This window comes from Nannobrachium achirus, assembly GCF_963921795.1.
Source record: "Nannobrachium achirus genome assembly, chromosome: 5".
Lineage (NCBI taxonomy): Eukaryota > Metazoa > Chordata > Actinopteri > Myctophiformes > Myctophidae > Nannobrachium > Nannobrachium achirus.
This window is the reverse complement of record NC_137814.1, coordinates 66,128,496-66,156,350: the sequence shown is the minus strand read 5'-3', so window position 1 is coordinate 66,156,350 and position 27,855 is coordinate 66,128,496. Positions and strand designations below refer to the sequence as shown.

The 27,855-nt window shown below is 47.3% G+C and overlaps 1 protein-coding gene across 1 annotated transcript; it reads left to right on the top strand.

Moving 5' to 3' along the window:
• Nucleotides 1-4,973: 4,973 nt before the first annotated feature.
• LOC308285267 (phospholipid-transporting ATPase ABCA3-like) lies at nt 4,974-10,124 on the top strand (the record flags this gene model as incomplete). Its single annotated transcript, XM_080725984.1, has 1 exon — nt 4,974-10,124. One exon carries the CDS (start codon nt 4,974-4,976, stop codon nt 10,122-10,124), a length of 5,151 nt encoding a protein of 1,716 aa, XP_080582110.1.
• Between the last annotated feature and the right edge of the window lie 17,731 nt (nt 10,125-27,855).

The window sequence follows — 27,855 nt, the reverse complement described above, 5'->3', positions numbered from 1 at the left end:
GAGCAGGGCAATAGTGTGACGTGTGAGGTGTGACAGACAGACGGACTGACAGTTTGTGGAGGTTTTGATAGTAAGTGCGACCTGACGGTCGCAATAATACATTGGAGTCAATTAGAGCCATGTTGACCAGATTATGAACGGGGAAATCTCGCTCTTTCGAACGACCATCCCACAGAGGTTAGGTTTAGGGTAAGGGTTAGAGTTGGGTGTCGAACAGATGACACGTAGTAACAGCGAAACGCTCCCATTATGAACAAACACTTTAAACAGTCCTGTAGAATACATTGGAGTCAATGAAAGCCAGGAACTGCAGGTGATGCTTGGAGCCACGGCGTAAAAACAATGGCATAACAAATCTAAACCAACATCATTGTTGTTGTTTATTAGTGTGGTTGCCCGACAGGTTAACACAGTGTTTCTCAACCACTGTGCCTGGGGACCTTTGGTGTGCCCCTGAGAAGGGTCAAGTGTGCCCCTTGAAACTGCTTGAAAGCCAGTATTGTATTTATCATTTTAAACATGATTTAAACTAGTGAAAACAGCCGATCTACAAGCACACAACGCCTCACGGTGCGAGGCGTTGTGTGCTTGTAGATCGGCTGTTTTCACAACTGTTGTGCGACAGCCTTGTATGATGAAGCAGGGCTTTACTTTGCGAAGAAACGTACACATTTGAAACTTGGAGATACAGATTTCTTGGGACATGAAAAGTGTACCCATGCAGAAAAAAAGGTTGAGAAACACTGGGTTAACACCCTGTAGTCCTAGGAAAACTTTATTTTCACCACTAGATAAACTTTGTGAATCAGATGCCATGGGAAGACCTTTCAGACGAGCCCACAATGATCAGGGGATGAGCACTGTTACAGCCAGGGTTTGTCTCCTGGTGCAATAGTGTGCTATTCATGTTATACACTATGACTGACCTCCACCAACCCTCCCCTGACTAAAACAACCTCCACCAACCAGGTTATCAAAATGCAACAAGAAAACTATATCACCTATTGGAAAAATACAACAAAAACACAAAGCAAACTAGAATGCTATTTGGCCCTAAACCGAGAATACACCGTTGCAGAGTACCTGTCCACTGTTACTGATCCCAAACTGAGGAAGACTTTGACTATGTACAGACTCAGTGACCACCACCTGGCCATAGAAACAGCCAGACACAAACAGAGCTGGCTGCCTAGAGAAGACAGACTGTGTTCACTCTGTTCTCAAGGAGAACATCCTAACAACAATTATTATTTATTGTTGTTAGGATGTTTATAGCTCACTTGTGTCCAATGTTATGCTTTGTTTTATGTTATATGTATGCTTTGGCAATGTAAGAAATATGTTGTCATGCCAAGAGAGAGAGAGAGAGAGAGAGAGAGAGAGAGAGAGAGAGAGAGAGAGAGAGAGAGAGAGAGAGAGAGATCAACATGAGTTGCTTTCTTACCTGCAGAGCTGTCCTGGTGCTGAAAGGAGCTGTCCTGGTGCTGAATTGTGTCACTGCTCACCTCCATGACTGAGGACTGCTTTCAATAATAGAACAATACTAGACCTTACCCGTTGTTTTTATCCTCTCCTTTCTTTTCTTTTTGTTGTGGAATGATTCCGCCCTCTACTGGGCTGTATTGGTCACAGCAGTATAATGCATTTTGTGACTGAGTGACTGAGTGACTGCCTACTGTAGCCTACACACAATTAAATGATAACACCATAATACTATGGACGCTATGTCTGTCTACTGTAGCCTACACACAATGATAAGACCACAACAATATGGACAGTCCTCATACAGCTGCTGACAGACTGTCTTTAGAATGAATGAATGTATGGGAGGAGTTAAAGTTATGCTGTCTTGTTGATAGTCTCTCTCTCTCTCTCTCTCACGCACGCACGCACGCACGCACGCACACGCACACGCACACGCACACACGCACACTTAAAATGTTAAAGCTGATATTGATTGGAGTTCATATCGACTGAGCTTCACTTTCTATCCAGCGCGCACCATCATCATCCTCATCAACATTATGCAGCACGGTGTAAACTTGGCTTTGGAAACTAGCAGGGGACCCCTTGGAAGCCCCCCCCCCCCCCAAGGACCCCTGGCCTAAAGTCATTAAGGTGAACTCTGTGATTCAATACATTAATTGCCATGTCAACATAGTTGATATGAATTTATCTTTGTACACTCTGGACATAAAACAGGGACATATATGTCAGGACCAGAGGACCTTCGTGGCCAGTAGGGTTGACAGAATATTTATTAAGTGTGGAATGACCCAAGGCTCTATTTAAAATAGGCCTTGAACGTACAATAACGTATGAAATACAACCAAGTGTGCTGTGTCAAACGCATTAAGAACTGAATGTAACCTTTGTGTAGAGCTATATGGTCCTCTGTATTTAAGATGAATAATAAAGTAAAACCCAGTTTTGTAATATCCCATAATAGCAGTTAAAGGAGTAGTTTAGCAAAGAGTGTTCCATGAAGCAAAGCACACAAACAACTATTAACTCTACTACTGCCAGATTATTAATTTATTTATTGGGTCTGGTGCCATCAAAAAGCGGCTTACCTTTGCGACGTTATAGTAGATAGATAGACATTTTTTTTGATTGTGCAATAGTGCACTTTGGTCTGCCAGGCAGCAGAGGGCAGCGTCATGCAAGAATTAACTCTATCTGTGCCAAATGCCAAAATGGCTCCAAGGTTCATGTGCCACCCATGATTTTTGAATTTTTTTTGAATTTTTTTGAAAATTTAGATTTTTTTTTTTTTTTTTTATGCAAAAAACTCAAAAGACGTCAAAGACGTCATTGGCACAGAACGCCTTTGCGAAAAAAGACGTCAAGAGACGTCATTGGCACAGAATGAAATTTGCCTGTTATGTGTTGCTGTACATTCAGTGCAGTCACTGGCCACAGAGCCTCACGGCCAGAGGAAATCAACAAGGAAGTGAACTGGTCTCCGTTGATGTTAACGCATAATGGATTTTTTACACCATCACCGCGGAAAATGTGTTTACAGTACACGGCGGCACGACCCCTCATCAGCTTACAGTCATCAGACAAGGTAAACGAACGAGCGCCGTATTGGCGCGGCGCGACCTGAAAAATTGGGGCGAACAGGAACGTTCAAAGCAGAATAAGAGTTAAAAGTGAATATAAATCTTTAATAAATAAAACCCTTTACAATATTTCTAAAACCATAAAATCAATGGACTAATAAAAAACACATCCTCTGGCATCCTGAAAGACGAGTTTTCAGGGCAGTTTTGAAGGATGCCAGCGAGCTACATGTTTTAAGGGAGGTAGTCGAGGAATTCCACCCCTGGGTGGCAGTGTTGTAGAAGGAGAATTTACCCATCTTTGTCTTAATGGGTTGTGTTATAAGATCGTTGGTTCAGGTAGGTATAGTAGATCTTCAGGTAGGTTTCTACTATAACGGCGTAGCCGATACGTTGTTCAAATGTCATTTTGTAGTTCTTATCACTGCTGCTCTCCTCTCCCACCTAGCCTTGTGGTTCAGTCATTCAGACTAGAGCCACAATTATTATTGTAGGCTCGCTGAAAGCGAGCACACGTATGTTATCTTCAATATTTCTTTATTTATCAGTCAAGTTCTCCTCAAAACGCTGTACCGACAGTACAAAGGCAGGGCCCTTAGCCAATGAGGTACAGCCAAAAGGGTAGATTTTTGTGCCCATACATGGAGTTACATGCGAGCCCTCACTGTTTCGTAGGAACAGTATTTCTAGTTATTACTAGTAAGACACCCAAGGGTGGAATGCGACCTCAGGGTGACATGCAACCTCGCCCTAAAGGGCGAGGTCGCGCCAATTCTTGACAATCTGGCCAACCACAGCGTTTCTCTGACGATTCTAGTTGTTGTCATTCTGGGGGGAGTTTGTTCATGTTTTTGTGAGGGTATCAACCCTAGGAGCTCAGCACACTCACAGAATCATGGCACACTCACAGAATCAATGTTATGCCCATACATGGAGTTCCCTGACTATGTTATGTCAAAACATGCCCATATGTGGACATTACCAAATATGGGCATTTCCAGATATGTCCTTAATATTGATAACATTGGGACAGGGATCTCCATATATGGGCATGAAACATATGTTAATTAGTAAAGCCAAGCTTAGGTTTGATGCCTTGGGATTTCTATATTTGGACATAAGTGTGTACCCAATAGGTCATCATCTGGAAAGGTAGGGTGTAAATCAGAGTAAAGCAGGCTTTTGAGCTAGTTAGGGTCAGAGATTGATGACATCAGAAATCCCCATATATGGGCATAAAGGGATTTTGCTTTTGGGAATGCCCATCTATGGCATTTTTATTTTATTTTATCCTTTATTAATAAAAATACATGTATGTATCCATATACATATGGAGTTCAATATTGATGTTTTTGGAGAAGGTATGTTGTAAATGTATGCTACTTAGTAAGGGGCCTCGGGTTAGATACTCTTTGTATGGCCTCTGGAGGTCCTTGGCGTCGGTTAGTAGTATGCCCAGCACATAAGATGTGGGACGTCACAAAGCCTGCGGCCATGTATCATTTTCCATCAGGCCTGTTGGTTTTCACGCTCCAGTGCGGCGTTCATGCGCTGCAAGTCAATGGCAGACTTGGCAGTCAGACAGACAGCCATTGACTCCGGCCTAACAATGGCTACTTTCTATGACGGTAGTCCCATATGACATGATGGACTGGACTATCTCCATATATAGTGTTATCCACATTTCGTGTAGCTGCCCTGTACAGGAAGTGATGTCACAACTCGCTGACATCACACTGACATCACAGAGGCTTCGGAAGGACGGTCACGAGGCTTCGGACACTCAAGCGACACGATTCTTCAGAGTATATGCGACCTTCGGTCGCAACAATTACTATGGACATGCCTGACGTCACAATATCGATGTCGTCCGTGATGTCAGTCGGCTATGAATAATGCCTATTATCGATGGATGGTGACAGTCAAGGAAGCAGCGTCAACACATCTCCGTTCTGTCACCATCAACCAGAAGCGACTACAGAGAGGACTTCAGACTTCACGATGAGACTCTGGCGGCGGCAGTTTGGCGTACTGCTGTGGAAGAACTTTCTGCTGCGTAAGCGTCGGCCCCTGGCCACCGTGTGTGAACTGGCCCTGCCTCTGCTGCTCCTGTGCATCGTCATCATTTTGTGGGCGGATTATTTTGTTAGACCCTTGGACCACGTCGACCACAAGGTCTACGACAACTTCCTTCCTGAAGACGCTCTTAATGAAAAGTACCGCTCCAGCAACAGAAGCATGGAGCTGGCCTACGTGCCGCACAGCGCGCACAGCATAGCGCTGGATGTTCATCAGAGCCTGAGCTCCGTCGGCGCGCCGCACAGCAACGTGTCCATCTCCTTACGTGGGTTTGACACGGAGAAGCAGTTGGAGGACTACGTGAGGGACGATCGCTCGAGGAAGTTGTTCGCCGCCGTGGTGTTCGAACCTCCCTTCGACGGTGCCAGCAATGAACCGCTACCTCAGCAGGTGAGCTACCACCTGCGGTTCCCCCACTCCACTGGCAGGTATGGCTGGCACACCGACAGCCTGTTCCCTTCCCCTACTGTTCATGCCGGACCCCGGGTGAAGAACAACACCTTTGGGGGTGATCCTGATTATTATAAGGAGGGCTTCCTGGCGGTGCAACATGCCGTGGACCGGGCCATCATGCGGTCCTACAACAGAACGCTGGCGGATTCCCTGCTGAGCCGGACCACAGTGCGCCTGTCCCGCTTCCCGGACCCGGCGTACGCGGAAGACAAGAGCCTTCGGTTCTTGCTGCCCCACCTTCTGGTGCTCAGCTTCCTCTACACCTCGGTCAACGTGGTGCAGGCCGTGGCTCAGGAGAAGGAGAACAAGCTGAAGGAGTACATGTGCATTATGGGCGTCAGCAACTGGCTCCACTGGAGCGCCTGGTTCCTCACCTTCCTCCTCAGTCTCTCCGTCTCCATCTTCTTCATCACTCTGCTCCTGTTTGTTCCCGTCAGCGGCCCCCTGGCCGTGCTGAGCAACAGCGACCCCACGCTGCTGTTCGTCTTTCTGCTGGTCTTTGCCGTGGCCACCGTCAACTTCAGCTTCATGCTCAGCACCTTCTTCTCGCGGGCCTACGTAGCGGCATGGGCGGGCAACTTCATCTACATCCTGAGCTACTCGCCTTATCTGATCCTGATCAGCTCTCCGCTGAGCCATGCCCAGAGGACATCGCTCTGCCTTATTTCCAACGTGGCCATGGCAACAGGAGCCGAGCTCTTCATGAGGTTTGAAGTCAGAGGCGGGGGAATGCGGTGGTCCAAGCTGTTTGAAACGGGGTCGGTGGGCAACGACGTGTCCCTGGCCACGGTGCTGGGGATGCTGCTGCTGGATGCCTGGCTGTACGGCCTGGTGGCGTGGTACGTGGACGCCGTCTTCCCCGGCGAGTACGGAGTGCCGCTGCCGTGGTACTTCTTCATCCTGCCCTCCTACTGGCGGAGCAGCAGCGCCCGCGCAGCTACGGCCAGCGGGAACGAGGAAGAGGAGGAGGAAGAGGAGGTCGCTGGGAGCGCTGCGAGGAGGGGAGAGTTCATGGAGGAGGAGCCCACCGGACTGGTCCCCGGGGTCCAGATCAGACATCTGACCAAGGAGTTCAGAGTGGGCGGGCGGACGCAGCAGGCCGTGCGGGACCTCACGCTGAACATGTTGGAGGGGCAGATCACCGTTCTGCTGGGGCACAACGGGGCCGGGAAGACCACCACGCTGTCCATGCTGACCGGCCTGCTGCCGCCCACCAGCGGACGGGCCCGCGTCGACGGTCACGACATCCGTCACAACATGGCTCTGGTCCGCCGCAGCCTGGCTCTCTGTCCTCAGCACAACATCCTGTTCGATAGCCTGACGGTCGGCGAGCACCTGTTCTTCTACGCGCAGCTAAAGGGCTTCCCCAGAGAGCGGGTCCAGGCCGACGTGGACCACCTCCTCGCCGTCCTCAACCTGGAGGACAAGCGGCACGCCCGCGCCAAGACCCTCTCTGGAGGCACGAAGAGGAAGCTGTCCATCGGCATCGCCCTGGCCGGCGGCTCCAGGGTGGTGCTGCTGGACGAGCCCACGACGGGCATGGACCCGGCGGCGCGCCGCGCCACCCTGGACCTGCTGCAGGGCGAGAAGCGCGGGCGCACCGTGGTGATCACCACGCACATGATGGACGAGGCCGACCGGCTGGGCGACCGCGTGGCCATCATGGCCGGGGGAGAGCTGCAGTGCTGCGGCTCGCCTCTCTTCCTCAAGAACAAGTACGGCGCCGGCTACCACATGGTCATCGTGAAGGAGGCCGTCTGCGACGTGTCCCAGATCACCCGTCTGGTCCAGGCGCACGTCCCCAACGCGGCGCTCGAGAGCAACGTGGGGGCGGAGCTCTCCTACATCTTGCCTAAGGAGAGCACCGACCGGTTTGAGGAGCTGTTTTCCCAGCTGGAGGCGAACAGGGAGAAGCTGGGAGTCTCCAGCTACGGAGCTTCTCTCACCACCATGGAGGAGGTGTTCCTCAAGGTGGGGAAACTGGCGGAATCCAGGTTGAACGTGGAGGTCGTTCAGAGGACTTCAGATTACGCAGATGGCAGCGCCGCTGGAACGAAGGACACCACGGAGCTCGAGGATGTGAATCTCAACACGGGGCTCAGATTATGTGTGCAGCAGTTCTACGCCATGTTCCTGAAGAGAGCTCTGTACAGCCTGAGGAACTGGAAGGTGATGGTGGCCCAGTTCCTGGTGCCCCTCGCCGTAATGACTTTTGTGTACTGGCTTTTTTGGTGGTTTTCGCTCGAGTCTCCCCAGCCAAAGCTGAACCTGGATCTCAGCCTCTACGGCCACACCAGAGTCCCCGTGGTCCGGGTGGACGGAGATGCCCTGGCAAAGTGCTGGGCAGATGCATACGAATCCCAGGTCAAAGCATCGGGGGCACAGATCGTCAACGTCGACGGTGACTTCAACAACTACATCCTGACCCAGGCGGTGAAGGAGGGCGAGGTGTTCGACCAGCAGTGTGTGGTGGGCGCCATCTTCAACGGCAGCAGCAACAGCTCTGCAGAGGTCACGGCCACGGCGTACTTCAACATCGCGGGCTACCACACCACGGCCACGGCCCTGTGGATGGTGGACAACGCACTGTTCAAACTTGTGGCAGGGAATCCATCCGCTTCCATCCGGACCGGGAATTGGCCCATGCCACCCTCAACCGACGAGGGGGAATGGAGGAGTTTTACCTTATTTCTCATCTTATTAATCGTCAGTCTGATGTATCTGATGTCCGTTGCCAGCACGTTCGCCCAGCTGCTGGTCACGGAGCGCAGCGTCAAGTCCAAGCACGTCCAGCAGGTCAGCGGCGTCTATCTGGCCAACTACTGGTTCTCGGCCCTGCTGTGGGACCTGCTGAGCTTCCTGCCGCCCTGCCTCGTCCTGCTGGGGATCTGGCGGGCGTTTGCGGGGGCGGATCCGTTCCAGGCCTTCGTCGGGGCCGACCGCTTGGCGAGCGCGTTGTTGATGCTGATGCTGTACGGCTGGGCCGTCACGCCGCTCATGTACCTGCTCAGCCTCCTGTTCAACACGCCGGGCTCCGCCTACAAATGCCTCACCTTCTTCAACATCGTATCAGGCACTGCCATCTTCACCTTCTTCATTGATCCTACGAGGGTGAAGGTAATGGACAAGGTCTTTCAGATCTTCCCTAGCTACTGCCTGGGCATGTCCTTGTTGTGTTTCTACATGACAAAGGAGAACTACTTTTCCATGTCCGCGCCCGGGATGGGCCGTTACCTGGTGTCCCTCTCGGTGCAGGGCGTGGTCTTCATGGCGTTGCTCTTTGTCATGGAGCTGCAGGTGGTCTGGACCCTCCGGCGTGTCTTTGGCTCCCTCCTCCGCTCGCTGGGCGGAAGGCTCTCGCGGCGGAGGCGGCGGCCGTTGACGGTGGACTCTGCGCCGCTTCCAGAGGACAGCGACGTGGCCGCGGAGAGGAGCAGGCTCCTGGAGTGGCGGCCCGCGGCTGAGTCGGCGGCCGGCAGCCCCCTGGTCCTGCAGGAACTCAGCAAGTCGTACGGCGGCGCGGGGACCCCGCCCGCCGTGGACCGTCTGTCTCTGGCCACGGGGAGAGGAGAGTGCTTTGGCCTGCTGGGATTCAACGGAGCCGGGAAGACGGCCACCTTCAAGATGCTTACCGGCGACGAGAGCGTCACCTCCGGCGACGCCTACGTCGACGGACACAGCGTCTGTAGCGCCGTCAAAGAGGTGCAGCGGCGCGTCGGCTACTGTCCCCAGTTCGACGCGCTACTGGACCACATGACGGGACGGGAGACGCTGTACATGTACGGCAGGCTCAGGGGAATCCCCGAGAGGCGTCTGTCCGCCTGCGTGCAGGACCTCCTGGTGTCGCTGCTGCTGGAGCCCCACGCCGACAAGCTGGTCGGCGCCTACAGCGGCGGCAGCAAGAGGAAGTTGAGCGCCGGCGTAGCGCTGATCGGCGGGCCCCCGCTCGTTCTCCTGGACGAGCCGTCGGCCGGCATGGACCCCGCGGCCAAGCGGCTGCTGTGGGACGCGGTGACGCGCGCCACGCGGGAGTCCGGCAAGGCCGTGGTCATCACCACGCACAACATGGAGGAGTGCGAGGCCCTGTGCACCCGGCTGGGCGTCATGGTCAACGGGCGGCTCCAGTGCCTGGGCAGCGTCCAGCATCTCAAGAGCAAGTTCGGCAGCGGCTACACCCTGCTGGCGAAGGTGGCGCGACCGCACGACCGCGCAGAGGAGGTGGAGGACGAGGATGAGGAGGAGGAGGAGGAAGGGAGCAACCTGCAGCGCTTCAAGCGCTTCGTGGAACGCACCTTCCCGAGCTGCCGGCTGAAGGACGAGCACCAGGGCACGGTGAACTACCACCTGGCCCTGGGCGAGGCCGTCACCTGGGCACGGGTGTTCGGGGCCATGGAGGCGGCCAAGGAGAAGTATCACGTGGAGGACTACTGCGTGGGCCAGGTGACGCTGGAGCAAGTGTTCCTCGGCTTTGCCCAGTTCCAGCGCAGCACGGAGGAGAGTGAGACGGGTCCAATGGAGAATGTATGACATTGGTACGTTAATCCACACAAAGGGCTGCATCATCTTGTGGGCAATGAAAGAGGCAGTTTATTGACCTAGTATAAAGACCATTTCACTGGCATCAGAAAAAAAGAGTTGAGCCAGAAGGCAAAGCTCTCTGTCTACCGAGCAATCTTTGTTCCTACTCTCACCTATGGTCATGAAGTGTGGGTCATGACCCAAAGTATAAGGTCGCGGGTGCAAGCGGACGAAAATGGGTTTCCTCAGACGGGTGGCTGGTATCTCCCTTAGAGATAGGGTGAGAAGTTCAGTCACCCGAGAGAGACTTGGAGTAGAACCGCTGCTCCTACACTTGGAAAGGAGTCAGCTTAGGTGGTTCGGGGCATCTAGTACGGATGCCTCCCGAGCGCCTTCCTAGGAAGGTCCTTGATGCGCGTCCCACTGGGAGACCCCGTGGCAGACCAAAGACCAGATGGAAGGATTATATCTCCAAACTGGCTTGGGAACGCCTCGGTATACTCCCTGAGGGAGTGGAGGAAGTTGCTCGGGATAAGGAGCCGGGAAGACGGCCACCTTCAAGATGCTTACCGGCGACGAGAGCGTCACCTCCGGCGACGCCTACGTCGACGGACACAGCGTCTGTAGCGCCGTCAAAGAGGTGCAGCGGCGCGTCGGCTACTGTCCCCAGTTCGACGCGCTACTGGACCACATGACGGGACGGGAGACGCTGTACATGTACGGCAGGCTCAGGGGAATCCCCGAGAGGCGTCTGTCCGCCTGCGTGCAGGACCTCCTGGTGTCGCTGCTGCTGGAGCCCCACGCCGACAAGCTGGTCGGCGCCTACAGCGGCGGCAGCAAGAGGAAGTTGAGCGCCGGCGTAGCGCTGATCGGCGGGCCCCCGCTCGTTCTCCTGGACGAGCCGTCGGCCGGCATGGACCCCGCGGCCAAGCGGCTGCTGTGGGACGCGGTGACGCGCGCCACGCGGGAGTCCGGCAAGGCCGTGGTCATCACCACGCACAACATGGAGGAGTGCGAGGCCCTGTGCACCCGGCTGGGCGTCATGGTCAACGGGCGGCTCCAGTGCCTGGGCAGCGTCCAGCATCTCAAGAGCAAGTTCGGCAGCGGCTACACCCTGCTGGCGAAGGTGGCGCGACCGCACGACCGCGCAGAGGAGGTGGAGGACGAGGATGAGGAGGAGGAGGAGGAAGGGAGCAACCTGCAGCGCTTCAAGCGCTTCGTGGAACGCACCTTCCCGAGCTGCCGGCTGAAGGACGAGCACCAGGGCACGGTGAACTACCACCTGGCCCTGGGCGAGGCCGTCACCTGGGCACGGGTGTTCGGGGCCATGGAGGCGGCCAAGGAGAAGTATCACGTGGAGGACTACTGCGTGGGCCAGGTGACGCTGGAGCAAGTGTTCCTCGGCTTTGCCCAGTTCCAGCGCAGCACGGAGGAGAGTGAGACGGGTCCAATGGAGAATGTATGACATTGGTACGTTAATCCACACAAAGGGCTGCATCATCTTGTGGGCAATGAAAGAGGCAGTTTATTGACCTAGTATAAAGACCATTTCACTGGCATCAGAAAAAAAGAGTTGAGCCAGAAGGCAAAGCTCTCTGTCTACCGAGCAATCTTTGTTCCTACTCTCACCTATGGTCATGAAGTGTGGGTCATGACCCAAAGTATAAGGTCGCGGGTGCAAGCGGACGAAAATGGGTTTCCTCAGACGGGTGGCTGGTATCTCCCTTAGAGATAGGGTGAGAAGTTCAGTCACCCGAGAGAGACTTGGAGTAGAACCGCTGCTCCTACACTTGGAAAGGAGTCAGCTTAGGTGGTTCGGGGCATCTAGTACGGATGCCTCCCGAGCGCCTTCCTAGGAAGGTCCTTGATGCGCGTCCCACTGGGAGACCCCGTGGCAGACCAAAGACCAGATGGAAGGATTATATCTCCAAACTGGCTTGGGAACGCCTCGGTATACTCCCTGAGGGAGTGGAGGAAGTTGCTCGGGATAAGGAAATCTGGAGGTCTCAGTTGGAACTGTTACCCCCGTGACCCGATTCCGGATAATCGGTTGAAGATGGATGGATGGAAGGATAAAAGGGACAAGGACTGAATCTATCGCGTCTAAGGGCGGAGCTTACTGGTCAAACAAAGAGATGTGTTCCTCACGAGTCAAGGTACAGTACATGGCTTCAGGCCAAACCAGTCATGACATATGCCTGGTTTCAAAGGTTGCGTTTTTAAAACAATTGCCCCCCTTCGGCCAACTGGAGTGAGATTGGTTTCAGTGATATTTGGACTAACCCTCTACATTATTGCAGTAGTACTATTGTCCAAAGTCTGATAAGAATGTGATTTTGTGTGTATGTTAGGGGCAGAAGAATACTTTTCATAGAACTGCAATATTCATTGGCTCATAAAAGCTCAAAGCTTTTTTGAAGCGGTGAAAACCGCTTCCAAGGTATAGCTTTGTCTGTCCCGTGTCCCGTGCATGAATGAAGAATTGAGGATTGGTCAAACTTCACATGACAGTTACCCACCTGCAGAATATAATATATTATATTATAATATAATATAATATAATATAATATAATATAATATAATATAATATAATATAATATAATATTAAATTAAACACATTTGGCCGGGGTGGCCAAATGATTGCCTTCACCGCTTCACTTCCAACCAAGGTTTGATTTTTTTTTTTACTTAAAAACAAAAGAACAAGCATTTTCTTTAGATATTAGTCCAGTCCAGTTCATGTGTAAAATGTTTTGTGCACATTGCGTGAAAATCCCTGGAGCCGGAGGATATCGATTTTAACTCTCTTTTTTTTCTTCACATAATTCAAAATGGTGGAAGATTCAGAGGTCAAAGGTCAGAGGGTTGAGTTATACCTGTTAAAAGTTTGGATTTTCAATTAGGTGCTATATAACGCCACCCTTTGGCCGGGGTCATGCTCAAGCTCCCTCAGCCCTATGTTCCCTCAGCCCTATGTTCCCTCAGCCCTATGTTCCCTCAGCCCTATGTTCCCTCAGCCATATGTTCCCTCACTCCCTAACAATTTATTATACCCTATGTTCCCTCAACCCTATGTTTCCCCCAGCCCTATGCCTCCCGAGCGCCTTCCTAGGAAGGTCCTTGATGCGCGTCCCACTGGGAGACCCCGTGGCAGACCAAAGACCAGATGGAAGGATTATATCTCCAAACTGGCTTGGGAACGCCTCGGTATACTCCCTGAGGGAGTGGAGGAAGTTGCTCGGGATAAGGAAATCTGGAGGTCTCAGTTGGAACTGTTACCCCCGTGACCCGATTCCGGATAATCGGTTGAAGATGGATGGATGGAAGGATAAAAGGGACAAGGACTGAATCTATCGCGTCTAAGGGCGGAGCTTACTGGTCAAACAAAGAGATGTGTTCCTCACGAGTCAAGGTACAGTACATGGCTTCAGGCCAAACCAGTCATGACATATGCCTGGTTTCAAAGGTTGCGTTTTTAAAACAATTGCCCCCCTTCGGCCAACTGGAGTGAGATTGGTTTCAGTGATATTTGGACTAACCCTCTACATTATTGCAGTAGTACTATTGTCCAAAGTCTGATAAGAATGTGATTTTGTGTGTATGTTAGGGGCAGAAGAATACTTTTCATAGAACTGCAATATTCATTGGCTCATAAAAGCTCAAAGCTTTTTTGAAGCGGTGAAAACCGCTTCCAAGGTATAGCTTTGTCTGTCCCGTGTCCCGTGCATGAATGAAGAATTGAGGATTGGTCAAACTTCACATGACAGTTACCCACCTGCAGAATATAATATATTATATTATAATATAATATAATATAATATAATATAATATAATATAATATAATATAATATAATATTAAATTAAACACATTTGGCCGGGGTGGCCAAATGATTGCCTTCACCGCTTCACTTCCAACCAAGGTTTGATTTTTTTTTTTACTTAAAAACAAAAGAACAAGCATTTTCTTTAGATATTAGTCCAGTCCAGTTCATGTGTAAAATGTTTTGTGCACATTGCGTGAAAATCCCTGGAGCCGGAGGATATCGATTTTAACTCTCTTTTTTTTCTTCACATAATTCAAAATGGTGGAAGATTCAGAGGTCAAAGGTCAGAGGGTTGAGTTATACCTGTTAAAAGTTTGGATTTTCAATTAGGTGCTATATAACGCCACCCTTTGGCCGGGGTCATGCTCAAGCTCCCTCAGCCCTATGTTCCCTCAGCCCTATGTTCCCTCAGCCCTATGTTCCCTCAGCCCTATGTTCCCTCAGCCATATGTTCCCTCACTCCCTAACAATTTATTATACCCTATGTTCCCTCAACCCTATGTTTCCCCCAGCCCTATGTTTCCTCAATTCCAAAATAGACCCTATGTTCCCCCAGCCCTATGTTCCCTCAATTCCAAAATAGACCCTATGTTCCCTCAGCCCTCTGTTCCCTCAGCCCAAAATAGACGGTGCCATGGCATTGGTCCGACATCTCATTGTTCCGATGTCCCATTAAGGGCGTCTTACTGGGCAAGGTCACGCCATCTGTCTTGGCCACCAGTCTTGGCCATATATGGATTCTGTTGGTGTGGTTCCCCTAACAGGGCATCATCTGGAATACCCATATGTGAACTTTTAATTTATGTTATCCTTTATTAATATATATCGGACCAGTTACCCATATATGGAGATCCCTGTTACCCATGCATTCACAGATATGGCCTTAATAATGATGACATCAGGGATCTCCATATATGGGCATATAAAGAGTTAGCATTCACCAGCATCGGCAGGTCAGCATTCACAAGGTTAGCATTCGCCAGCATTCAAAAGGTTAGCATTCACCAGTGTCGGCAGGTCCGCATTCACGGGTTAGCATACACCAGCGTTGGCAGGTCAGCATTCACCAGGTTAGTATTCACCAGGTTAGCATTCAACAGCGTCGGCAGGTTAGCATTCACCAGGTTAGCATTCACCAGGTTAGCATTCACCAGCATCGGGCGAATGGGGCGTCAGAACAATGAGACATCGGAAACAATGCCATGGGGGACTGAGATTTTTGGTCTGAGGGAACATAGGGCTGAGGGAACATAGGGTCCTATTTTGGGATGAGGGAACATAGGGCTGAGGGAACATAGGGCTGAGGGATCATAAGGCTGAGGGATCATAAGGCTGAGGGAACATTGGGTTGAGGGAACATAAGGCTGAGGGAACATAAGGCTGAGGGAACATAGGGCCGAGGGAGCTTGAGCATGGACCCCTTTGGCCAATGGTTCTGAGTTTTCCCCGTTTTGCCATTATAAAGTTCAAGTGCACCACTGATATGGAAACACAGGTTTATCAGAAAGCCGTTATGATTTAGAAGACATTTATAGAATCGGGTCATCAGGTCTGCATGGGTTAATTAATTATGGAGTGTGAAAATATCAGACAATGCTTCTCCAGACTTTCCCTTGCTTTTTTGCTTTCCTGCTTTTTCTGCCTTGGCCACTTTATCGCTGCTTGCAGCTATATTATAAACACATGGGTTAATTGATTATGGAGTGTTTCTCAACCACTGTGCCTGGGGACCTTTGGTGTGCCCCTGTAAAGGGTCAAGTGTGCCCCTTGAAACTACTTGAAAGCCAGTATTGTATTTATAATTTTTAAAATGATTTAAATTAGTGAAAACAGCAGATCTACAAGCACACAACGCCTCGCTCTGTTGTGTGACAGCCTTGTATGATGAAGCAGGGCTTTACTTTGTGAAGAAACTTACACATTTTAAACTTGGAAATACCAGGTTTCTTCCCGACAGTGACGATATTTACACCCCCGTATTATGTTGGTGTGCCCATGGATTCTTGGGACATGAAAAGTGTGCCCATGCAGAAAAAAGGTTGAGAAACACTGAAATATCAGACGATGGTTCTCCAGACACACCAGCTTGGCAGTCGACCTGAGCAGTCGCATTTTCGCTCCGTCCAGGGACAATGGAAAGGAAGGATACTTTTTCTTCTTTTTTTCCTATTGTTTCTTTTATGGTTTGCCGACTCGTGGAACGCTCATAAATTGTATATACGGAGAATTATGTGCGGAATGGAGAGGAATCACGCAGTGTTTTTTTTCCTTCACGTTGGATCGGAGGATTCGGAGCCAAAACATCTCGGCTTCGGTAAACTGACGGTCCTTGGGACGCTGCTGCTGACTAAGAACAAACCCCAGATAGGCAGAATGGACAGACGGTCCATCATTTACTTTATTCTGCTTCTTTCTGGTGATATTGAGGTTCATCCAGGTCCCGTAGTCACTCGGCAAGCCGCCCGTCTCACGAGGGAATTACAGCTGCTTTCCGAGACAAAGAACCCCAGCGGAGGAAACATCGACACGGGTTCTACTGGTGACGAGTGCTATGGCTGCCCACGCGGCTCTCTACAGCAAAGCTCCAACATTGAGGCTACTCGTGACCAGCTCGCGGCCGTGGTTTTCGAGCCGCCGCCCGATAACAACAGCGCCGACGTGGACCTGGATGTCCCCCTGCCGCCCCACCTCGTCACCGAGGATGCTGGTGCCCAGCTCGCAGCCGCTGGATCGCCGGAGATGTCCGTCGAGCCGGATGCCCCCCCGCTGGTCCCGCCACCCCCCAGGGATCGTGATCAGTCGTGGCTGGCGCAATATCTTGGCTTTGAAGCTGTCGGCGCCGCCACACCGACCCCCCGTGCGGTCGAAAAGGCATGGATCTCCTCCTGTTTGAGCTCACAGTCAACACAGGAACCTGAGCTCCCCCCCACCCCCACCCCCACCACCGCTCCCCCACTTCAGTCTCAACTACAACCGGACTATGATGACCACCTCCCCCCCACGACAAACTTTCCTGTCTCGGTCGTAGACAAAGAGCCCCCCAGCTCCGACGATGGCTCGATCACTACAGAGAACATGCACTCTGTTGTTTTTGCCAAACCAGGACTTCATCATGTCCATTTAAACATCAATAGCTTGAATCCCAAAAAGCTGGAGTTAATTAAGGGAATGTTTCATGACGGTAAGGCAAAGATTTTATCCTTCTCTGAAACTAAACTTGATGACTCGTTTACGGATGCTAGCATTGAAATTGCCAACTATACTGTAATCAGGAATGATAGAAACAGGTATGGAGGCGGAGTTTGCATGTATGTACATAATGATGTCAATTTTATCCCCCGTCCAGACTTACACCACAGTTCACTTGAAACTGTATGGATTGAGGTAATCTTTGAACATGCCAAAAACATACTAATGTGCGCTGTCTATAGACCACCTGATCAGAATGATTTCTTTGAGCTGTTTGATGAGAGCTTAGCAAAGGTGGACGGTACTGAGTATCACATTTTGGGCGACTGGAATGTGGACGTTTTGCGTAAAGACGCACCCATGTTCAAGTCCTTTGATGGGTTATGCAATCAATACAGCCTCACTCAGCTTGTCACAGTACCCACCAGGGTGACAGAGCACTCTCAAACCCTCATAGATCTCGTCGTAACCACTGACAAGTCCAAAGTCACCGCTAGCGGGGCTATTGTATGCGGTCTTAGTGATCATTATATGATCTACTCTACCCGTAAAATACACAAACCCAAGGCTAGTGGCCACAGAACTGTCGTTGCTAGAAGCCTGAAGAACTACTCCAGTGAGGCTTTTAATCTCAAACTAGCGGGTGTAGACTTTTCCCCAGAGCTGCAGTGTACAGATGTCGAAGAAGCATGGTGTGGTTTTAAAACCAAATTGACCAATGCTCTAGACGACGTGGCCCCCTTGAATACCACCAGGGTTAAAGCCCGCCAAGAGCCATGGTATAACTCAGATATTGCAGAATCAGCTAAACTCAGAGACAAAAAATACGATGAAAAACGAAAGTGCTGCAAAAAGCTTAGAAAAAAATACAACCATGACCTCAAAATCCACATTGAGCATCTTACTGCTCAATGCAAGAAACTTAGAAACCAGACAACCGCCCTAGTTAGATCCGCCAAAAAAAACTACATCGACGACAAAATCGAGGAATACAAAAACAAACCACAAGACCTATGGAAGTTGCTTAACAACCAATTAGGCTTAAAATCAAAAACCATATGCCACAACATAAACATCAAAACGGACGCCGCTCTCATTTCTGACAAAGGAGAAGTGGCTACCCATCTTAACAAAACCTTTACCACCACAGCCCGTTCACTGGTCGAAAGACTGGTCGCCCCATCTGGGCGGTATGGTGAAGAATTTGTTAAAAAATTCTACAAAAAACTGGGCGTCAGAAAAGACAGCTTTAAACTTTCCACAGTGACAACTGATGAAGTGTTTAAAAAATTGAGCGCCCTACCTCAGCACAAGGCCACTGGCCTTGATAAAATCCCAGCTAGATTTCTCAGAGATTCAGCCGCCACCATTGCTCCAATCATTACCCACATAATTAACCTTTCCATCGAACAGGGTCATGTCCCCCAGGACTTCAAACTAGCAAAAGTAACCCCCCTGCACAAAAAAGGTAGCAAACTAGACCCTGGAAACTACCGCCCCGTTTCCATTCTTAGCTCCATATCCAAAGTCATGGAGAAAATAGTCTACGAACAGATTGCAAGTTATCTCGATGAGAATAATCTGATTTACGAGTTCCAATCTGGATTCAGAAAATCCCATTCCACTGACACATGCCTTCTCTATTTGACTGACCAAATCAAACGCGAAGCGGATCAGGGCAAATATAGTGGCATGGTCATGATGGACCTCCAGAAGGCATTTGACACCGTGGATCATGCTATTCTGATTGAGAAACTAAAAGCCATCGGTCTTGACAGCGCAGCAGTGAGCTGGATGCAATCTTACCTGGTGGGGAGGGAACAGGTGGTGGAGATTAACGGAACCCTGTCCCCCCCCCTCCCAGTAAGCTGTGGTGTTCCTCAAGGTAGCATACTGGGACCTCTGTTGTTCCTAATATACGTGAACGACATGGCATCTGCTTGCGACTGCAACCTGCTCCTGTTCGCGGATGACTCGGCTCTCCTAGTCTCGGGCAAGGACCACTTGCAGGTTGAAAAGACACTTAACTCTGAACTGAGTAAGATCTGCACATGGCTTAACGACAACAAATTATCAATTCACCTGGGAAAAACCGAGTCCATCCTCTTTGGATCAAATCATAATCTCAAAAAGGTAGATGACTTCACAATCAAAGTGGGTGACAAGGTCATAACACGAAAAAACGAAATCTCTTACTTAGGATGTATCCTTGAAGCTAATCTTTCCAGCGAAAAGATGACTTCAAAAGTAATAAAAAAAATCAACCAACGAACTTGTTTCCTACAGAGGATCGCCCCAATGGTCAACTTCAACACACTGAAGACCATAGCTGGTGCAATAATCCAGCCCCTCTTTGACTACGGAGTCCACGTATGGTATCGTGACGCCCCACAAGCCCTTAAAACTAAACTCCAAACAGCCCAAAATAAACTAATTAGGGTCCTGCTTAACCTTCCCTATCAGACTCACCTCACCGCTACTCACCAGTTAAGAGTAGGGTGGCTCAGAGTAGATGACAGAGTACAGCAACTTGCAATGGGCCTGGTGTACAAGATACACCACACCACTATGATACCCAAGTACCTGTCAAAATACTTTATAAACATTAAGGATGTCCATAATTACAACACCAGAGGCAGTGCCACAGATCACGTTCAACCCAGAGTCAACTCAAAGAAAGGGTCGAACTCGTTCTTCTGCTACACCACAAAAATGTGGAATGCCTTACCGAAGGCCATAAAGGAGTGTGGATCACTAGCATCCTTTAAAAATGCCCTGAAAAACCACTCACAGGCAGCAGCCGTTCGCAACTGGTAAAAAACCTAGCCCAACCCTACCCTCCCTGCCCCTTCCTTGTATATACTGTACATACTGATTGTTTAGACTTACTGTTACCTGCCCCTTCCTTGTATATATTGTATATACTGTACTTACTGATTGTATAGACCTACTGTTTTCTTTTTTTCTTTACATATCTACTGCATAGTACTGTGTTCTATTTGTCTGTCATTCAATGTTATATGAGATACTTTAATGGTTTCCTGTTGAAATAAGCTTAGTCTTTTCATGGATCTCCTTTTAGTAGACCTTGTACCAGTGAACTGTACCGTCATGAATCTGTACATTTTCCTATGCAAACTTCTAATAAAGCCTTCAATCAATCAATCAAAGACTCACCTGGTGACGGGCCTCCCTCTGAAGAAACCACTATTAGTCAGGGGATAATAAAAAAAATCATACCCAATGTGAAGTGAGCGGTGGTCGTGCTTGCATAATGTCTTCAGACTAGGATTTAAGTCTAGGATGTACAGGCTACAGACACACACACACACAGCCATGCTATATGGAGTGGTCTACCACCGCTCAAAAACCTTGGAATAAATTCCATACAAATACATTTCTTCACCAATGTGTTAAGAAACACAGCTGACAAAGACTGACATTCAATTTCCCTGTAGGGGAATCTGTAACGGCTGATGAAAGTTGGGGTAACATTAACTTTACTATACAGGAAGAAAATACAAAAGAATAACAAAAAAACAAACAGAGAAATAAGACACGCTGAGGTATTAAGCTTTATTTAAAATCAGCACAATATTATGTAGCTTTACAGTTAGTTATAAAACAATCCAACAATAGTATTAATAAAAGGTATTCACAGACAAGGTGAAACTGGTTGAGTAAATTCCTTTAACTATCAGACCGGTGCATCATCAATTTAGAATTTATTCGATACATTAATTTACTAAATAGCATCACCTTTTGCGATGTTATATTCGATGAAGTTGTTAACCAAATGGACCCTATTTTTTTTTTTTTTTGTAAAATAAAACTGTTAAATTATTGTTAAACATATGCAGGTCTCACAATTAGAGACTGTAGAATAATTGATTTGAGCAACTTGTGCCTGTTATTTCTATGGTATCACATCAATGGTTGACAAAATCCTATCCAACGATAACAAGTTATTTTACGTTTTTCGTCTTAAAGGCTCAATCTTATCAAATGATGGTTCTGTGGCTCAAGTTCTGAACAAATAATGGACCTCGATATGAAAAAAAAAAGGTTGAAAAGCACTGGTACCATAGAACGTGAAAGGTGGGTTCAAATTCCCATAGGGGGAATGGCCCTGGCCCGTCCCATAGGGGGAACGGACCGTCCCATAGGGGGAACGGACCGTCCCAGATACGTTCACCAAGAGAGTTCCAAGAGAATTCTCAAAAGTCAAATCTGGAAGGCCTATTGACGCAGCGGGAGGGCATTGAGGGTATACCAAATTATTCAATAATATCTTTCTAATGCGATCTCAAAATAGAGAAAATCTAAAAAGTAATTTTTCCTCCTTTTTCCGGAGGGAAAATGATGACGGGGAAACTTCTAAGCTGATCGTCCAGCCGAAACCCGTCTCCGAGGTCCGGAACTCGTCTTTTAATAGGAGCCAGACTGCGAGAGGCAGCGTCGCTAGACCGCCCTAAACCAGTTTCATCTGGTTCTGTAGCATCAATAGACCGCCCTAAACCAGTTTCATCTGGTTCTGAAGCATCAATAGACTGCCCTAAACCAGTTTCATCTGTTTCTGTAGCATCGTTAGACCGCCCTAAACCAGTTTCATCTGGTTCTGTAGCGTCGATAGACCGCCCTAAACCAGTTTCATCTGGTTCTGTATCATCAATAGACCGCCCTAAACCAGTTTCATCAACTTCTGTCTGAAAAGTCATGTCATGTGTTCGTGTGGCTTCCTCCATGTGAAACATGTCATAAAAAACCCAACACACACTTTTGTACAGTTTACATAATATGGCATCGTTACAGAAACAACAGTGGGTAAATAAGCCCTTTTTGGCGATACATTTTTTTTTTTTTTTAAACACAAAAGTATTGAATTATAGTATGTTGACATGATGAGAGGACGGAGTCATTTACTGTGTTTAACAAGTCATCCCAAATCTCTGGTCTTAATCTCTGTGTCGTACAGATGTTGCAACGGACCCTGCATACTTGATAAACCAGAGAAAACACTTTCACCTTCTGGAGACCAAAACCACCATAACCTCTTCACCTCTTAACAGACTGAACACTAAACCACCATAACCTCTTCACCTCTTAACAGATTGAACACTAAACCACCATAACCTCTTCCCCTCTTAACAGACTAAACAGTAAACATATTGACACCGTCTAAACATCCTATTACAATAAATGCTTGATGTTGATTATATATGCAAGCAATCTCTTTTAAATGGTTACATGAATAAGTAATATACAGTAAACAGATGTGCCGTTTCAACCCAGTATATTTATTGCTCTTTCCTGAAATGCTCCTGCAAATGCATTTTCCCCACAGGTTTCTTTCCCTGTTTTCCCTTTCTAATCTTTATGGAGAATGGAGGGTATTTGTCCAAAAACTCGCAAATGCAAGAAACCACTCCATTCCCATTGAGAAGCAGAAACCACTCCATTCCCATTGAGAAGCAGAAACCACTCCATTCCCATTGAGAAGCAGAAACCACTCCATTCCCATTGAGAAGCAGAAACCACTCCATTCCCATTGAGAAGCAGAATCCACCTTCATGCGTAGACTTAAACTTTGAAGCCAGGGAAGGCCATAGAAATAGCATAAATCTACAAGCTCAATGTTCTGCAAGTCATCCTGAAAATCTACTGTCTTGCCAATGGCATGACGTGTGAAGTTTTGAAATGACACATATTGATATATAGATCTGTTGATATATAGATCTGTTGATATATAGATCTGTTGTGAAGAAGCTGCTCATCTCCTGTCTTCAGTCCAACCCTAACTGATCACTGTGTTCATTAACACTCGGGTGACTAAAAAAAAAATCACTTCCACTCTGACTGCGTTTATCAGTCAAATTGACAGGTAAATTCTCTCTTTTTTTGCCCAGGAGAGCAACACCTCCTCCCCTGCTGCCAGCGGGGGTGCTATTGTCTGTTGTTCTATTGACAATAGAATCCCCGCTGGCAGCAGGGGAGGAGGTGTTGCTGGAGAGAATTTACCTGCCAATTTGACTGATAAATGCAGTCACAGTGGTATAATCGTATATTATTTTATACTTAGGAAACGTTTCAGAAGGGGAAAAAAAACGAGAACATATGTGACCCAGCGTAGCAGACGGCAAGTCATTTCGGGACGCTTCATTATTCACTGGAGCTATTATGACGTTTTGTTTTGTTTTTTCTCTAAAATGGAATAAAGCCACAACAGCATCTCAAAATATCTAGGCTACATTTCACTTAAACGCCAGAGCTTAACTCTGCATGTAAATAAGACTTTTTTTAATTAATGTGAGAGATCGGGACATTATTCTGTTGGTCCTCCCGGAATACAGCTAACATGCCAGTTTTCACCACCCTTTGTTAGCTATTTGTAGCCAAATGCGGTAATATCGAGACTCCATTACTTAGCGATGCAAACCACAGTATTTATCTTGTTCATTTAATGCCACGTATGTTCCAAATGAACCACGTTACGTTGTTATAATGATTTAATCTATTATTTATTTATTTATTATTCTGCTGTTCTTCTTCTCGAGTTTTGGAAAAAATGATCCGTTTCCTGCCTGGACAGGAAACAGTGCGTCCTTTGTTGTTGAGTTAGCTTAGCATTGAATAGAACAGTGTCATCGTAAACAATCTAGTTTTAACGTTCAGAGCGTTTTTTTTTTTTGGACAATAAAACATTGACAGGAATGACAGCCAGGGGAAAAAAAATCCATCATAAGGACACATGGAATGCAATCGTTCACTCGCCGTCTGAAAGTTGACTTATTAGACTATTCTGGATGACTGTCTATTAGTGGCTACGGCTAATACTAACGCTAGCTGCAGGCTAATGTAGGCATGGTATACACATGGAATAAAACGCGACCCAACTCTATTGTTGCTCTTCTACAAGCTCACAACGCGAGGCGGTTAAGCCTGTAGATTGTGGTTTATTATCAGGTCAGAACCGTCAGATTATCCTTCTGACTGAAGTTACACAAACACTGATGTTACATAAAGCACTTTTTAGCACAGTTAGCTGACCAATTTCAATAGGGCACGAGTTATGGTGTTGCGCACGTATCTAGAAGTGCATTCCCATAGAGCAACGTGGACTGACGAAAACGGGTGCCGCATAGAACTTTGTGCCACTATAGGAAGAAATACTTTACTTTTCTTATTTACTTAAGTAAAAGTATATGCCCACTGCAATTTAGATATACTCTGTTACAAGTAGAAGTCCGGTATTAAATAAATATATTTTTAAAATAGCAGATCTACAAGCTCACAATGTGAGCTATTTTCAAATGGCCAAAATGTGTACAATAACAGCTGAAGTGGTTAATGTATGTTTTGGTCTATTAAAATCAAAATCTACAAAGCAATAACTAAAGTTTTGAAATAAATGTAGGCCTAGAAGTTAAAATATTGGAAATTGGATTTACTAAAGTAAAGTACAAATAGCCAAGTTCTCCCAAGTTACAATGTATGTAAACGTTTGTGTTCTCATGCCAATAAAGCTTCTTTGAATTGAATTTTGCTCACTACTTCCCCATGTGTCAGAGTCAGGTCATTGCAGTTTACATTTCATCTAAAAGACTGAATTTCTCAGATCTAGTATTTCTGCATGGCATAACTCTGTAAGCCATATCTACAAAACTGTTGGGTCAATCTTCACAACCAATATATCATTTTGTAGCTTGAAATTCAATGACTAGCCGTCAGCCGTGTCCGGTCACATATGTCTTGAGTATTTAGGAAAAGTCATGGAAGGGGACATTTCTGAGACCTTCACGGGGAGAGTTATTGCACTTTGCAATCTCAAAATCGGCCAAAATGACCGGTTAGTCACCCATGTGTTAACCTGACTATGCCAGTTGGTGGCAGCTTTGAGTATGCTCCACGACACAAAAGTCTTGGAAGTGGGACTCAAGACGCCACCATGTGGCAGAGTCAGGTTATGTGTTCATACTGTATGTGCTGCAGTCATGTTCCTCATCTTGATGATGGAGCCTAGCAGTGGGTCTGTTTCACTAAAAGATCCACCATTCATTTTCCTCATAGACTTTTATAAATATATTTAAATCAATTATTTTAAGCCTAGAACCAAGCCATCCAGGATGCTGGTGAAGCATGAACATAAAACCTTTGATTCTGTGAAAAGAATACAAAATGAATTAAACCGCTAAACAAAGGATATTTATTAATATGGATGGCTTTGATTCTTGGCTTAAAATAACATGTATTAAACACAAAACCAAACACCCTGGTTAACACAACAGTGATCAAATGTGTTAAAGGTGATACACCATGAAAATTCACTTTTCCTATTTTAAAACCTTTTTTAGTCCCATTTCTGACCGTTGTGTCTTTCTCTGGTTTTGGGAAGGTGGAGGTTAAAAGCAGTTCAGGCCAAAGGTGGTACTGCAGTTGAAAATGCCATTAAAAAATGAGAGGCTCTATATTCAGGAGTGGTAATTTAGCCTCAAACCTTTTGAAAAACGTTTTTGGGACATAAACAATATGACATAAATACTTTTTAAATGCATGGTGTATCACCTTTAACATTTATATACTAAACTGCATTTTTGTATTAGCTGTAATAGCCGCCTGGTCTCTTTTAAATGTTTGCGGTCCACATCGATTTTGCATAATAAACGCCCAGGCTATTAATTGGTAATATACAGTATTAGTCTTATTATTACCCCTATCGTTAAATCGGTCCACGAAGCCGAGGTCCTAGGGCTGGTGTACACGACAAATTTCCAAACCCCGCTGTGTGTTCCCTGGGGGCGTGAAAAATAAGGGGGTGGGCTCTACATGTCCTCTGGGACCCCATCTACGTATGGACACCACTTGTTCGCCCATCCGTCTTACGGATGCTTTTTTATTCCATTTTATTTGTTTTAGGGTCCTATCTTGCAGTTCAAGCCTATTTCCACAGGGTGGCAGGCTACTTTCCCAACCTACTGGAGGTGAACATGCAGGGGCGTCAATTGGGTATGGCAAGCTATGGCAGCTGCCATACCTTGGCTACAGGGGGGAAATAATTAAATGTACTTTTCATCGTGCCTGTTGCTAAGGTATGGCAACATGATTGGTGTCTTGCAAGACACCAGTCATGTTGCCATACCTTAGCCTTTCCTGAACTGACGCCGCTGTGAACATGTGTACACAGCCAGCATATTACTCAATGCCAAACTTTGCACACACACTCCTTGCCTGCTAATCCACAACCTCCACCCCTCCAGGGACCCCCAGGGCTTATCTCCCGATTAGGACACTTTCCAGCATAGTGACATGCAGAACAAACTGTCCATATAGTATGGTTTACATAAAAGTCAGTTGTCTTTCACACACACACACACACACACACACACACACACACACACACACACACACACACACACACACACACACACACACATATATATATATATATACATATATATATATATATATATATATATATTTCATTTATTTATTTCATAAATATTTTTCATCACAATTGGGTTTGTGGGGAGCCATCCCTGCTTCAAGCTGTCACAGCACGGCACCAACACTTCAAACTAGTTAAAAAACCCAATACAGCAGATCTACAAGCACCTCACAGATCTACAAGCACCTCGCACATGCCAGGGACAGAGTAGGTTGGCCTGCATAAGCCTTGCTGTCAACACACCAAGCCAGGTGTGGTCAATTAGTGCCTTCTTTTGATCAGTGGCTTCTGCTTGATGAGTGGCACCAGTCTGTCTTTGTTCCCTGGTCAGTCAAGTTCACTGGGAGAGAATGTTTCAGATCAGTGCAAGTGTATTTGTTTTCCATTTGGACTTACTGTGTTTTGTTGGTACAGTATGCGTGCGACTAACTAATATTTCTGATAATTCCAATTTGTTTGTTGTTTAATTAGCCGGATTGTGAATGCCCTGCATTTTTCTTTCATCTTTAGAACCACACGTGTGTAACAAAACAGAGTGGTGATCATTTGGTGTGGGTGAAGAGAAGAAAACATTTCATTAAAGGAGTAGTTCACCCCCAAAGTGACTTTTTTTCTATTGAACTCAAGTCTCCATGGCGTGAGTAATACATTGAAAAAATAAGTCATTTTGGGGGTGAACTACTCCTTGAATGTCAGTTTTGTGGTGTTTTGACTGGACACCCTGAGGATATTGCCAGATAGACAGACAGACAGACAGACAGACAGACAGACAGACAGACAGAGAATTGTAGGCCTTGCATTTATTTGACTTGGTTCCAACAGATGGCGAAAATAGCTAATCTTCAAGCTCACAATGCCTCACTGTTTGGACAAAGAGTTGAGGCGTTACATTTTGTAAAACACGGCCTTGTGAAAATAGCAGATCTACATGCTCACAACACCTCACAACGCAGGGCGGCGTGAGCATGTAGATCTGATATTTTCACAATTTCTGCCCCTAATATTTAATTTATCATTTTAAAAGTATTAAAAAGTCCTTAAATTGTCTCTTTAGAAATGTGCAGATAGCCTCTGTATACTGTTGAGTGGAAAAACAATGTTTCACATTAAGCTAAACATTTGGGACCACCCAAGATCATTTGGAGACCCCTCTAGGGGTCCCATAGTTGAACCACTGACTTATAAGGGGAGTATGGAGACCCCTCTAGGGGTCCCATAGTTGAACCACTGACTTATAAGGGGAGTATATGAGGCTGGATCCGTCTGGAACACTGCACTAGGCTCT